Below are 15,134 nucleotides of genomic sequence, written 5' to 3'. Positions count from 1 at the left end.
ACCTTCCTTAACTCACTGCTTCTATCTCCAGCTGCACCCTGATGTGTGCTTTCTGACAAGCAAACTTGCTCACTGTCTACCAACCTGTGATAAACCCTTTCCTGCCTATCTTGACAGCTTTCATAATATCCATAACTGTATGTTCATGACATCCATAATTGTATCCTTATCAAGGCACTATAAAAACAAGACAAACAAAACAAAAACAGATTCATAAAAACAGAGACCAAAAGGATGGTTACCAAAAGGGGTGTGTGTGTGAAAGGATGGATGAAAAGATGAAGGGGCATATAGTCAATAACACTGTGATTAGTCTACATGTGATAGATGATCACTAGAATTAGGGGGAGTGATACCATTGTAAGGTATAAAATGTCAAATCATTGTATTGTTTACCTGAAACCAATATAACCAATATAAGATTGTATACCAGCTATTCTTAAATAAGAAATAAATTTAAAAAGTAGTCATTTCTGGAAAAGGCAATGAAATTGATGAGAGGAGAGAGAGAAGAGAAACTTACTTTTATCCTTCATGGTTTTTACAAGAAGTACACATTACTTATATGATATTTAATAGTAAAATATACGTGGGGGAAAACCCAATGCATATATATTTTTGCATATTTGAACCTCCTAAAAATGGAGCACATTGTACATAATTCTCCATAATTTCCTTTTTTTTCTCAATGTTATTTTCTGAATCTAGCTGACACCTGTGGTGGCCCAAACCATGTCCCCTAAACCCACTTGATTTCGGGGTAGCTGAGACTTGCAGACAAGCTGCCAGCATGCCACCCTGAAGGCCATGGTAGCTCTCTGCTCATCTGACTTGCGCTCTCTACAAAGCTTGGGAAAGCTGTTTGGCCCTAGCGCAGCCCAGGAGTTTGGGAAAGTTAATGCCTCAGGGGATCAGCCTACAGTGGCCAGAGTCAGGGGACAATGTTCCGACCTTGCACCCTCAGAGGGACAGTTCTGAACTGTATTCTTCGAGATTCTCAGAGGGTTCCCAGTGGGAATGAGCACAGTAGCCCACTGTCATCAGTAGCTCAATAATGGGCACTTTGCTGGTTTTTCTTCCTTTTCTTCTCACTCACCATTTCTGACTCCTGGAATCCCCTCCTAAATTGGAAAGACTTGTCTCACACTGTGCTTTGGGTGGAGTACAAACTAAGACACTGAAATTCATTCAGACGGATCCACAGAGCCCCAGGATGTTCATTCACTGCTCTGTAGTAGACCACTGCATGAAAATACCAACACACTGTCCATTCCCTTGACGATAAAAGTGTGGGTTGTTTCTGGGCTTTTGCTTTTACAGACAGTGCTGCCATGAACATTCTTGATATATGTTTCTTGGTTCACATGTGCAAGAACTTCCCTAGGACAGCTGTTCTCAATGTGTGGTCCGTGAACTCTGGGAGACCCTGACATCCTTTCAGGAGGTCCCCCAGCATCATTACGTTCATAATAATACTAAACCATTATTTGTACTTTTTGTTGTGTGACATTTTCAATGATACTGTCAAAGTAATAATTTTTAAGGTCCATGCACACACACACACACACACACACACACACACACTCCTATATACCTCATACCATTACTACACCCATCAAACTTAACAATAATTCCTTGATATTGTGTGATACCCAGTCTATGTTTATCTGTTTTCAATGGTGTCAAACATCTTTTTACATGTGGTTTGTTTAAATCCGGATCCAAAGTGTACACATTGCATTTTGTAGTTAAGTTTTCTAAGTGTTTTTATTTCATACAAATCCCTCTGTCTTTAAATTTTTTTTTTTCTTATACCCTTGATTGTTGGTAAAACTGGATAATTTGTGCACTATCCCACATTCCAGATTTGGCTGATGGCTTTATTGTGGTATCATTTAATTTATTTCTCTCTCCCTCATATTTCCTATAAACTGGAAAGCTAGAGGTTTAATTAGATTCAGGATCACTTCCAAGCTGTATGACCTCGACAAGAGCCTTAACCTTTCTGTGTCTCATTTTTCTTATTGGTATTTTGAGGATAAAGAATGGTAGCTACCTCATTGGGTTGGTGTAAGGATTAAGTAGTTAAAACACGTAAAATACTTAGAACAGTGCTCAATATCCAACAAATGGTAGCTATTATTATTATCTAAGAAAGCCTCCAACTTGTAAGTCAGAGACCAAAATAAACAATGAAGACAATATGGAATATGAAAGAAAATGGCAGAAAATTACAATTGATATCTTTAAAAATATGAAATAAGAGAAGGATCTGAATTCACAACAAAAAGCAAGACACTACCAAAAGGAAAGTTAGGAGACCCGGAAAAACTGTTGGAAATTAAATTTCTATAGCAGAAATGAAAAAATCCAATAAAAGAACTAGAAAGTAAAGTTCAGGAAAATCCTTTAGAAAGTAGAACAAATAAACCCAAGAGATGAAAATGAGAATTTTTTAAGTCTATTTTATTGATTATGTTATTACAGTTGTCCCAATTTCCCCCCTTTGTCCCCCTCTGCCTGGTACCCCACTTCCTTCCAGCAATCCAACCCCACCCTCTTAGTTCATGTCCATGGGTTGTGCATGTTAAGTTCTTTGGCTTCTCCATTTCCTATGCTATTTTTAACTTCTGCCTGTCTATTTTGTTCCTACCAATTATACTTCTTAATCCCTGCATCATTTCCACATTTCTCCTCTTCCCCCTTCCAGCTGATAAGCATGCAAGTGATCTCCATATCTATGATTCTGTACCTGTTCTGGTTGTTTGCTCAGTTTGTTTTCTTTTTTAGACTCAGTTATTGATACTTGTGAATTTGTTCCTTTTTTAACGTTCATGGTTCTGATCTTCTCTTTCTTATGTAAGTCCCTTTAACATTTCCTATAATGAACTCCTTTAGCTTTACCTTGTCTGGGAAGCACTTTATCTGCCCTTCCATTCTAAATGATAGCTATGCTGGATAGAGTAATGAGAGAGAAAAGATTTAAGATTAAAAAAAAAAGGAATCTATCAGAGAAACTTTCCCCAAATTGAAGAGTATATGTTTCCTGATTAAAAGAGACCACTGAGTGCCTAGCACAATGAATAAAAAAGGCTTATCAGAACACATTATTATGAAGATTCAGAACACCAAGGATGAAGGAAAAATATATATCTTAAAAGCTTCCAGAATCAAATAAACAAACAAAAATCACACAGGAAGTAACAGAAAGTAGAATATATTGAACTTTTCAAGAGTCTAGCCACGTGAAAAACTACATAACAATGAACCAATGCCTTCAAAATTCTGATGGAAAATGAGTTCCAGTCTAGAAATCTGTACCCCACCAAACTGTCAATCAAGTGTGAAGGTAAATCAAAGCCAATTTTTAGACAAGCAAGGTTTCTAAATCTTACCTTCAATGACCGCCTTCTGGAGAGGTTGCTATTGAATGTGCTTCTCCAAAATGAGAGAATAAACCACAATAGGAAGATTCAGGATGTTACAGAAACAGGGGTGTCCAAAAACAAACTCCAGAGTTTGTGGCTGGGGGATGGGGAAAAGGAAGCAGCTTTTAAGACACCTTTGCATGCCTGGGGCTAGTTGCTAGTGTCTTTGTTTATGTAAAATGGCTTTGATACTTCCAAGGCCCAAGAAGACAGGAGGAGTCTTGAACTGTGGGATGGTACAGAAGGAGCCTACAGAGCCTGCGTAGGGTTCTGTGAATGGTCAGAACTGGTTGCAACACTAACGCAGTCAGGGATATATAAGCAGCTGCGACATTTTAGCACTCCCCCCCCCCCCCACTTCTCTCTTTCTCGCTCCATGCGGCTTGGTGAAGGGGCATTCTCCATGAGGATTAAAGAAGCTGAGTTCTCCATGCGGTTTTGAGAGGACTCTCCAGGCCGCTTTAAGAGGCTCTCGCCATGCGGTCTTGAGAAGGAGAGGAGATCCACACGGTTTGCAGGAAGAAGGCAGTTTACAAGGAGGCTGAGAATCCAGGCGGTTCTGCACTGAGAGCTGGAGGGCACCACAGCGCAGAAAGGCCCTCCCCAGTCAGATTTGAGTGATTGGAAGCTACTGGTAAAGCTGAACTGTGCCTAGGAAGTAGGGAAACGGTGTTTCCAACTTTTCTAAGGCTGGTCTGGTTTGGTAGGGGGAGGCAGAACTATGTGTGGGTATTTTAAAGAACATAGGACTCAGCATAAATCCACAAATAATCTAAATTTATTTAACTTTTAAATAAACAGTTCTTTTTCTTTTCACTAAACTCTGGTATTGAGAGTTATAATTCTGGCAGCGGGCAATCGGGCCCCTAACTAAACAGCCCGTGGGTTCTGTTTCAATCAGAGCAACCTAGAGGCTCTGTTACAAGGAGACAGGGGATTTGGCACAGGAGAGAAGAGATAGGAATCCCCAGAATGCAGTTAGGGGGAGTCCTAGGAACAACAATTGGACAGTGAGACCAAGACTACAGTTTAGAGGGAGAGGAGGATGGGCCTAAGAAAGGTGTCTCTGAGAAATACAAAAAGACATTGAATGATCACTGGCCCTGATGGGGTAGCTCAGTTGCTTAGAGTGTCATTGTGCTACACAAAGGTTTTGGGTTCAAACTCCAATCCGCAGTCGGGGCACATACAGGAAGAAACTGATGAATGCATAAATAAGTGGAACAACAAATGGATGTTTCTCTTTCTCTCTCTCTCCAAAATTAATTTTTAAGAAAAGAAAAAAAGAAAGATCACTGGATTCATGTGACCATATCAAGAGTCCTAATGGAGAATTTCTGGAAGAAGTAACAATAAATGCATAAGTAATTAAGCAAATTTTTTGAAATAGGCAATTTTTGACTCCAGAAAAAAAAGCGAATGTAATCTTAGTATGATGTACACCTGAACTACAAAAATATTCTATACTTATATTCATGTAAACTCTGACTCAGCCAACCAGGAAATTTTGCAGATTGGCCAAGCATATACTGGTGGTCACAAAAGAGAGAGAAAAAGACCATAAACTCATGGAGGAAAAACAGGAAGGGGGCTTTCATCCCTTCCTGCCTCCAGCCTTCACCTTCCTAATGAAGAGTCCCAAACCAAAGGAACTAGTATTAAAAACCCATGGACATGGACAATGGAGTGGGGATTGACTGTGGGAGAAGGGGTGGGCTGGGGGTGGGGAGCAATGAGGGGAAAAGTGAGACAACTATAATAGTAAAACAATAAAAATGAAATTAAAAAAAAAAAAACATTAAAAAAAAAGTCACAAACCAGCATCTCCACACCTGTGACTTTCTGGAGCCCCACACCACTGGACAACTCTTGCTAATTGCCATCTGTAAGTGTAAAGTACAGTAAGTCTCTCTCTCTCTCATACACACACCTTTAATTTATCCTTTTCCTCATCCTTTTCCAAGCGAACTCATCAACCTCCACTATTTTTCCAACCTTCCAGTTTGGCTTTTTCACTTTTACTTCCCTATATCCAGTGTGTTTAGTTGGCTTTTTAAAGCCTTCCAAAGATACCTGCTCTGTCTTGAGTTGTAAACTCCAGAGTTTACGTGAACTGTTTAAACTGTACAACGTGACACAAATGTAAAATACCCCTACTATGCCAAGATTTCTTAAAGACTCTGGCTTGACTACTTTTTTTTAATTATAGTAATCCAATCAGCATTTGTATAATTTTTAAAAATAACATTTTACTTTCTTCTGATTAAAAGAAGAAAGTAGAAGTATTGTTAAAGTGTTGTAACTGAATGCAGGTCTGGCTACCTGCTGCTAGGAAAGCCAGTACTGGAGAGGTAGGTGCTGATGTTAAGGAAAGTGGTTTATTCTGATGCCAGCCATCTGGAAGATAGGGAACTCATGTCTCAAAGCCCATCTCCACCTCTCAGTGGAGGCAGAGGTTTTTTATATAAGGAGGGAGAGGGGAACAGAACACAGAGATCAAGGGAGGGGGTTGCGAAGTTCTCTACAGGCAGATAAGCACAGTCCATTCTGGTTTAGTCATTGTGGATTCACATCATCCCAGCTTTACGTCATCTTGGCTCCATGGTTGAAGGTCAGAAAATCTCCCAGAGCTGAAATGCCTAAAGGTCGGGGTCTATATCTTCTGAAATTAGTTCCTAGGATTCTTATACAAACATGGTGTTCATCTCCAAGCCACATATTAGTCAGAGTCCGCCCTTACTGAAACAATGTCAAAAGAATGGTTGAGTGGGCTACAATTCCCCATTACAATTTTTCACTGTTACAGTATAAATGTTTATTTTGGAAAACCCAGAAAATGCAAAGAAGATAAAAAATGTCCTTTACTCTTCTAATAATCTGGATTTACATTTTGCTGTTTTCATTCAGCCTGTTCCATATGTATATAATATTTTTTGAAACAATAAAACAAATATTGTGATTGTTATATATGCTTCTTTGTAATGTTTTCACTTAATATACTAAAAGCATTATGTCAATAAATACTATTGTCATTTTAATAGCCACAAAGAATCCCATGACATTCTATAATTTATTTAATCAATCCCTATTATAAATATTTTGGTGGTTTCCAATTTTTACTATTAGGAATAGTACTATCTGATTATTTAGTTAGGTTAACTTGGAGGTGCAGTTGCTGATTAAAGATTATGTTCTTTTCCTTTTTCTTTTCTCTTTTAAATCTTCTCCCAAGGATACATTTACTGATTTGAGACAGAGAGGAATGGAGGGAGGAAGGGAGGAAGAGAGGGAGGTAGGGGGAGAGAGAGAGAGAGAGAGAGAGAGAGAGAGAGAGAGAGAGAGAGAGAGAGAGAGAGAGAGAAAGATAGAGAGAGAACTATCAATGTGAAAGAGAGGAGAGGAGAATTATCGATCGGTTGCCTCTTGCACGTGCCACGACCTGGGATGGAAATGCACCCTAGATATGTGCCCTGACCAGGGATGGAAGTTGCAACCCTATGGTACGCAGGACAATGCTCCAACCAACTGAGCAACCCAGCAGGGCTAAGCTCTTTTTTTAATCTGGTAAAAAAAAGGGCACTTAAGATTTCCTGTCTTAATCATTTTTATAGTCACACTGCTGTGCAACAGATCTCTAGGCCTTTTTCATCTTGCAAAACTAAAACTCTGTCCATTGAACATTTCTCTTTTCCCCCTCCCCCCAGCTCCTGGCAATCACCATGCTACTTTCTAAGAGTTTGACTGCTTTGGATAACTCATATAAATAGAGTCATGCAGGATTTGTCTACTTGTGGAGTTGTGCTCTTTTTTAGGCTTTTGACATGTAGTACTAAACTGATTTCCAAAAAGTTGTGACAATTTACACTTTGAAAGTGTGTGTGTCCATCTGGGCTACACCCTGTCTGCTTAGCATCCATCATTTGTTTCAAAAAGAACAAAAGTAGTGGGCCAAAACATGTTTTCCTTTGGATTGGCCATTGTCCTATCTAGAATTCTGGCTGAATTACTTGCTGGGGCTCTTACTAGCTGTGTGACCTTGGACAAGCCACTTAACTTCTCAGTGTCTCTGTTTTTCTATCTGTAAAATGGGGATAATAATAGTGTATTATTATACATGTGCATTACTATGCATACTTATGAGAAATACATGAGTTAAGAAACGGGAAGCTCTTCTAAGAACAGTGCCTGGACCATAAAAGCCCAGATGAGAGGCGGCCATTATTCTTGTTATTATTGGTTAGACTGAACAGGATTTCAGTTGTCAAAGTATTCATCTACCATTTTCTTCAATCCTTGATAACCTAATGAATGAAAAATAACAGCCAGGTTTTGGGGGTGGGGGGAGCGGCGGGAGGATTGTGGCCTGAAGGCCATCTATTTTAATTTGTAAAATTATTGTAAATAACTGTAAAAATAATTATAAACTATTATCAGTAAACTTGAACGTTTCTCTATGTCTATATTGGCTATTTATACTCCTGTCACCATTTCCTTTTTTAAAGTACTGTGGGAAACAGAATCTCACTTGATCTTTCTAATAAGCTCAGAAATCAAGAAGACAGGAACCACCAACCCCGCTTTTCGAATTAAGAAACTGAGTCCCAGTTTCACATCTCACCCTTCAAAGCCAAGCAGCTGTCCCAGGAAATACTCTAGGTTAAAACCTTTGTTAAACACTTAAACCGCCCGGCCGCGTCCCTAGAGCCAACCCGAGGCTCTCAGACAAGCTCTCTGCGCACGCGCGGCCCTGCCTGGGGGCGGGGACTCGGAGCTCCTGGCCCCGCCCAATCCGAGGCGCGGTGGCTCGGAACTCCAGGCCGTGAAGTAGGAAAAGGTGAGGAGCCCCTTCGTGGGACGGTGTCCGCGACGCGGCGGGGCCCCAGAGTCCTGAGGCCAGGGAGGAGAGGTGCTGGTTCCCGAACGCCGCCCGCTTCCGCCGCCATTTTGCACCCGGAGAGCGCGGCGATGGGAGGGAGGCTCTCCGGGATCCTGGCGGCGAGGGGCGGGCCCGGGCGGGGTCCGGAGGAGGGCGGGCCGGGCTGCGGAAGGCGAGGTCCCTGCGGGCTGGACTGGGACGTTACAGTCCCTCAGGACAGAGGTGGGAAAGCCCTGGCGCGGAGGCTGGAGGCGGCGCGGGGCTTGGGCCTCCCTGCGGTGAGACTTGAGCTGGCTTGTCCCTCTGAGCCTCGGCGTGTACTTGGTTATAGTAGCCCCACGTTATACAGCGCGCTCCAGGGTGTGAAACGCTTCCACTTGGGTCTTCTCCCTGTGTCCTCTCGCAGCAGCTCTTGGAAGGAGGCCAGGGAACGGAACTGTTGTCCTATGTTGCAGACAGAGAACTGAGGCTCAGAATGGGGAGGTGTGCCTGGGGACGGCCGGCGAGGTCGGGAATGGGAATCAGGTCCTAGTACTCCAAGTGCAGCGCCCTTTGCAGCAGCCGCGCTGCCTCGGCTGTCCGAGGATGGGGCAGAGCTGGGGGATTAGTTAGGCCAATGACTGGCAATTCTTTTCTTTTTCACTCCTTTCTTTCTCTTCCCCTTCTTCCCCCTCCCCTCCCCTTTCCTTCCTTTTCCTTTCTTTTCCCTCTTTCTGTACCATCAGGTCAGAGCTAAGAAGCATTCAGAAGCAAGCCATGGATCCACCTGCACGTAAGGAAAAGTCCAAAGTTAAAGAACCTGTCAGCAGAGTTGAGAAGGCCAAGCAGAAATCAGCCCAGCAGGAGCTGAAGCAAAGACAAAGAGCGGAGGTGAGATGGAGGAGGGGCCTGTGCCTGTGGTCCGCCGGAGACCGGGCTAGAATGGAGAACTGGTGGAAGAACTGTGACGGAGCGAGTGCCCCACGTGCCTCCCGACAGCACAGGGGTCCTGCCGGATTTAGAGAGATGATCGCTGAGGGCGGGAGTGTGAAGGGATGCCCCGAGTCCCAGGCCAAGGTAGTGCCGGAACCCTGACCCGTCGCGGGTCTGCGGATGACTCCTGGCGCGGAGCGTTGTAGTGGGGACCCAGGGGAGGGGGGAAAGGAGGAAGAGAGGGACACGGGGGTGGGGGTGGGGCTCCGAGAGAAGGAGAGCAGGTGTCCGACGCCCAGCACAGATGCTCTGACTTTGGCCTGGGGAGTAAGTAGCCGCCCATAACCTGGAGGGAGAGGCCCAAGCTCTACAGCCACCAACGTGTCCTTTGTTCATTAATTTCTGAGTAAAAAGCTTAAACTATTTACACTACCTAAGCTGAACCACACCCTGGCATTCGTAATTTTATTTTAGTATTTAATAGCAGGCAAAAGCTTGCTGCATTCTTTTCCCTCTTTCTATTTGGTTTGTTATAACATTTTTTTTGAGTAATTAAAATATACAGAAAAATGAAATATAACAAACCCCTGGGCACGCAGCACCTTAGATTGGGAGTGGTTAACATTTTGCCATATTTGCCTGGAGCCTTTTTAAAGTAATATAAATAAAAATTATCTATAAATTTGAAGTCCCCTTTGTCCATTCCCTGCCTTGTACTCTTTTCTCCTACCCTTGAGCAACCACTTTTTCTTAATATACCATTATATTCAAATATATTAATAGATATTCTTGCATAATAATCTTTGATATTTAAATTTTTACATTAATAAAATTTTATTTTATTTTGCATTTTGCTTACATCATGTTTTTTTAGAACTATTTTATGTTTATATAACAATCTAGTTAATTCCTCATCACTGCTTACAGTACTCTATTTTTTTAATCAACTTTAGTACATTTACCCATTCCTCCAGTGATAGACATTTAAATTATTGTTTTGTTTTTGCTATTGCAAATATTGCTGTAGTGAAAAACTTTTAAATGTCTCTTTTGGCACCTGCACTAGAATTTCTGTAGGGCATATTTAACTAGAAATAAAACTACTGGATATATTTTAATTTTACTAGACATTGCCAAATTGCTTCCAAATAGATTGTACAAGTTTGCACCTGCATGAGCAGTTAAAGAGTTCTCATTGCTTCTTTCCCAACAATTTACAGGGGCAGACTTTAAAGTTTTATTAATCTGACCCATTCATTAAGCAGATATTGAGCTGCTGCTATGTGCCAGGCACTATTATGGGGACAAGGCAGAGGAGAATCCCCACCTGTGCATACAGTGAACATAATAAGTAAATTTAATAGTGTATTTGAAGGTAATCCATCAACTGAAATCTACCCTTGGATTAAGGCAGACCATCTGAGAGCTGTGGACCTGGACTCCAAAAGATCGTCCCCGCTTTCCTTCACCTCTTCATCCCCACCTGCATCTAGGCCCCCTGATGATTTTACTGCATTGCACTTTGGTGAACAGTTTGAGGCCTGCAATAAGAAACAGCCCTTAGAAACTGTCCTTTGTGTATACTGTAGGGATAGATGTTGTTGAGGACATTGTTCATGTCCTTATTGACACCCTTCTGGTGAGGTTCCACACGTTTTATTTATTTGTCTGACTTCAAATCCCAGCTCCTCCATAAATCCCAGTTCTTCCCATGTGACCTTCCACCTGCAGTCCTCTCTGAACCTCAGTTCCTCAGCCCCCTTGGTAAAATGAAGATGATAATATCTGTCTCACAAGATTGTTATAAGGAACAGAAATGTTCTATGGAAAGCACTTAGCACAGAGCCTGGCACAGAGAAAACACTCAGTGAATGGCAGCAGTTGTTATCAGGAATCGGCACGCTTCCAAGCATTCAGCTCATGTTCAGTGTGCCGACTCTGTACTCTGTGTCGAGCAGCTGATCGCGTTTATGTTGACTTGCTGAAATGTGATGTTGGATTTGCACTCTAGCAGCAGCTGGCACTTGCTGAGCTCTTCAGATGTGCCAGGCCTGGGGCCAACCTGAATATCCATGGCCACGTGTAGTCCTCACGCCAGGGCTTATTACTGTTAGTCACTCAGGTATTATTGTCACTCCTGTTTTAATCTTGGTAAAATCCTTCCTGCAATGAGGTAGGGAAATACCACAAATACATGACTTTGGGAGGTAAAAGACATTATCCTCATTTTAAAGTGAAGTGATGTGAGCAGAATCCCTAGTTAATGAGGGATTGAGGGACAGGACTGCCATCAAACAGATCTGACCTTCGGCTCCTGCAAAAAACACTTTACCCTACAGCTGCCTTGCTGTTTTCTTGGTGTTGCCTAGAATACAATCTCCTAAAAGAGGAATGTGACAAGACCCCTTGGGGAGGAAGGAACACAGTTTCCATTCAGTTCTGCAGGGATACCACATTCCAGAAAATTAGATGTGAAATGTGAGGGTGAATGGGGACAGAAGGCACACTTGGCAGTTGAAGCAGCATTTGACACTGTTGGTGACCCTTTCCATCTTGAGTCTTTCATTCCTTGATTCGGATCTCCTGACCCTTTTTGGGTCTCTTCTTTCTTTGCTTATTTATTCATTTTCCCCTTTTTCCTACCAGCCTGTCTCCTTGATCTGGAGGCCTCCAAGAAGCCATTTAATAAACTCAGTCCGTAGCATAGCAAAGCACAGATTACAGATTCTCATTAAAGTGTGAATAAATGAAGCAGAGGTTTAAATAATGTGTGTGTGCATCTTAAACAAGATGAGTGAAACACCTTTGTACCTACCACCCAACTACAGAAGAAGCACATGACCAATCACATAGAAGCTCCCTGGGCCCCTCTGGTCACGTCCTGGCTCTTTCTGTTAGCAGTGCCCACATTCCTTAATTTCATGCTATTCACTCCCTTGCTGTTCTGTATTAATTTATAATCTCTGTGTGTACTCCTCAATATTTTGTAGTGTAAAAATATATTGCTTAGTTTCACATGTTTCTGAACTTGACATATGTTGCTATTGTCTGACTTGCTTCTTTCAGCATCTTTTTTAAACCGTTCAAATTTATTTGTTTTTTTGTGGTAAAATATATAAATATATATAAACATAAAACTTAACTGTTTTAAGCATCAGTATTCTGGTTTTTTTAGAATCATTTGTGTTATTGCTTGTATTTTCATCACTGTGGAATTCCATTTTCCTTAAAGATTATAGGATCTTACTACAAATATATATATATTTTTTGTGAAAAAAAAAAACCATAGGATCATTCAAGCTTACTATTTTTTCTAGTCAGTTTTGATCATTTTACTTATTTTTTTTAAGTTTTATTTATTTATTTTTAGAGATATGGGGTGGGACGGAGAAAGAGAGGGAGAGAAACACCAATGTGTGGTTGCCTCTCACGCACCCCCAACTGGGAACCTGGCCTGCAACCCAGACATGTGCCCTGACTGGGAATCATACTGACGACCCTTTGGTTCACAGGCCAGCACTCAATCCACTGAGCCACACCAGCCAGGGCTGATCATTTTACTTTCTAGGAATTTATTTCATTTATCTTTTCAAACTTATTGACACAAAGTTCATAATGTTCTGTTGTAATCTTTATTACACCAGTGATTATGGTTTGTTTTTTAATTCTAATATTATTTGTTTATGCCTATCACCTTTTTATCTTGATCAATCATGTTGGAGGTTTGCTTTAGCATTTTCAAAGAACCATCTTGCAGTTTTAGTGGTCCTCTCTGTTGGACATTTGGTTGTTTTTTCATTAGTTCTACTTTATTTTATATTTTCTATGTGTCTCACTTCTCAGTTTTTTGCCCCTTTCTTGTCCTTTTAATTAATCAAATTATTTTCCATATTTACAAACATGTCCCTTCATTTTTTTTCTTCTACAAATTGGGAAGTTGTATGATGTTTCTGTTCTTTAGTGGACGATTGAGACTACCAGGATCAAGAAAGGTGAGGGATAAGGCAGAGCCCCTGCCTTTAACCTTAGAATGTCTCTTATAGTTTTCATTCCACCCCACTGCCTGCCCTGCGTCCTGTTCTCACTGTTGTAATAGATACTGCCTAGGTGGCCTGTGATCTCTCCTCCTCCCACTCCGTCCCTCACATAGTCCCCAGTTATCTTTCCCAAAGCCCAGATATACTGTAATCGAGTTGCTCCCCTGCACACCTATCTTTGCTGGCTCTCTATAGAGTTGGTCGGATGAAGTCCAGATTCCTTCACATGGCATTTAAGGCCCTGACATACTCTTCTTGCTTTCTCCAGTTTCCCAAACTGTCTCTATAATATTCTTCATATTAACATACTTAAAGTTTCCAGAACTAATCCTGTACTTTTCCGTTATTTATTTAATCATAATATTCCTTTTTTTCCCTTATTACCTATCAAGTCCTTTCTTCAATCTCTATCTGTTCAAATCCTACTGATCCTTTAAGGGCCAGATTAAGTGACCTGCTTCACTGCTTCTTTAATGATTCCCCAAATGGAATTAATATCTACTTCTGTTCCCTTACTGGTTTGGTCTGAAGATACATTGAGCGGCTGCCTCCATTGCTAACACATCTTTTTCTCCCATTCAGATTTATGCCCTCAACAGAGTCATGACTGAACTGGAGCAGCAACAGTTTGATGAGTTCTGTAAACAGATGCAGCCTCCTGGAGAGTGAGTCACCTGTGTTCAAAGGAGATGGGACCCCAGAGGTGTTGTCTGTGAGCTCATTAACAGTTTTAAGCTGAGATGGCCCATTTGGAGCCTTACAGAACTAGGCACTTCTTCTTCCCTGGTTCCTCCAATTTGAATTGGCCTTATGCTTGCTGAAGAGACTTGTTTTATTCTTCTAAGACAATAGTCTTTTTTTAAAACCTTTTTCTATTGTTTGAGAACAATCAGTGTTTCTTGTGAAACTAAATCTCCAAAAAATACAAATAAAATACTAATAAAATGTGCATTTGTTCATACTTTAGTGTGGGAGTGCCTAGCTATAAAAAGCAGAGGCAAAAAAGAATGTTAGAGGAAAGAAAAGGTGAGGTGAACAGAGGAAACCCCTGCTCCTTAAGGGGGGGTGTGGAGGGGAGAGGGGAGAAAGAACATGACTGCTTCCAGCTCTCTTTCTTCCTGGGGCTGGAGCTCTGCAGCCCCCAATCCTCCGTTTTCAGCCGTGCAGTATAAATCTGTGCCCTTTTCTCCCAGATGAGCCGCTGCGGGTCAGAGCTAATAGCAGGCCTGCACCAGCTGGGAGGGGGGTGCAGGCACTTTCACTTTTTCACTTGGGGCGACTTTATCAGGCCTAGAAATTGGTTTATGATGGGGATATTCAGACTGGAATGTCTGAGTTCATGGATATTTGTAAGATTTTTACTACATTATAGTACCCTTCTATATAGCTCACTAGAATGCACAACTAAATTCATTTCCAAAGTAAACATTTTTGAGTGTCAGGTGCTGGCAGGCAAGGAGAATCCAAAAGCATGAACTGAAGGAAGTTCAAATATAGTGGGACACAGTCATCTAACTGAAAAAAACCACATGATAGAGAGAGGAATAGAGAGCTGTGGGGAGGAGGGGTGTCTCTGTTCCTGTACAGCCAAATCAGAGCAATGTGGGCTTCTCTGGGTTTTTATTTTTAAATCCTATTTTTAGATTTAATGCATATTTGCCACATACATTGTTCTACAAACTTCAAGAAGTTAGACCTGAGGTAAAAGGGGCTCTGGTACCCTAGCTGAGGAGGAGGTGAGCCAGCCAGCAATCCTTGTATACCATCTGGAGGTAGAAAGTCAAGAAAATGCTGGGGGTTTGTTGCTTTCAGGGGACCTGTTTTTTTGTTTGTTTGTTTGTTTGTTTCTGAGGTGCAACTTTAGGGTTCCATACAATACTG

At 41.6% G+C, this 15,134-nt stretch overlaps 1 protein-coding gene across 4 annotated transcripts; it reads left to right on the top strand.

Moving 5' to 3' along the window:
* Positions 1 to 8,187: 8,187 nt before the first annotated feature.
* Positions 8,188 to 14,214, top strand: SVBP (small vasohibin binding protein). Of its 4 annotated transcripts, none has more exons than XM_090271583.1 (3): positions 8,188 to 8,262; positions 9,030 to 9,174; positions 13,836 to 14,214. In XM_090271583.1, the coding sequence occupies exons 2-3, from the start codon at positions 9,061 to 9,063 to the stop codon at positions 13,920 to 13,922; spliced, it is 201 nt and encodes a 66-aa protein (XP_090127709.1). In that variant the 5' UTR covers positions 8,188 to 8,262; positions 9,030 to 9,060; the 3' UTR covers positions 13,923 to 14,214. The 4 variants fall into 4 exon arrangements, with proteins under 4 accessions (XP_090127709.1, XP_090127711.1, XP_090127710.1 ...); XM_090271585.1 differs by lacking the exon at positions 8,188 to 8,262 and adding an exon at positions 8,270 to 8,334; XM_090271584.1 differs by lacking the exon at positions 8,188 to 8,262 and adding an exon at positions 8,467 to 8,526.
* Positions 14,215 to 15,134: the final 920 nt, after the last annotated feature.

The sequence above is a fragment of the Furipterus horrens genome, unplaced genomic scaffold (genome assembly GCF_987537825.1).
Source record: "Furipterus horrens unplaced genomic scaffold, mFurHor1.1.pri manual_scaffold_3, whole genome shotgun sequence".
Taxonomy (NCBI): Eukaryota; Metazoa; Chordata; class Mammalia; order Chiroptera; family Furipteridae; genus Furipterus; species Furipterus horrens.
Note: the sequence above shows the minus strand (reverse complement) of the source record. Positions and strands in the feature narration are given on the sequence as shown.

Coding starts and splice junctions, on each gene's coding strand:
- SVBP (XM_090271582.1), top strand. Junction 9,175..13,835: donor AGCAAAGACAAAGAGCGGAG/GTGAGATGGAGG, acceptor TCTCCCATTCAG/ATTTATGCCCTCAACAGAGT.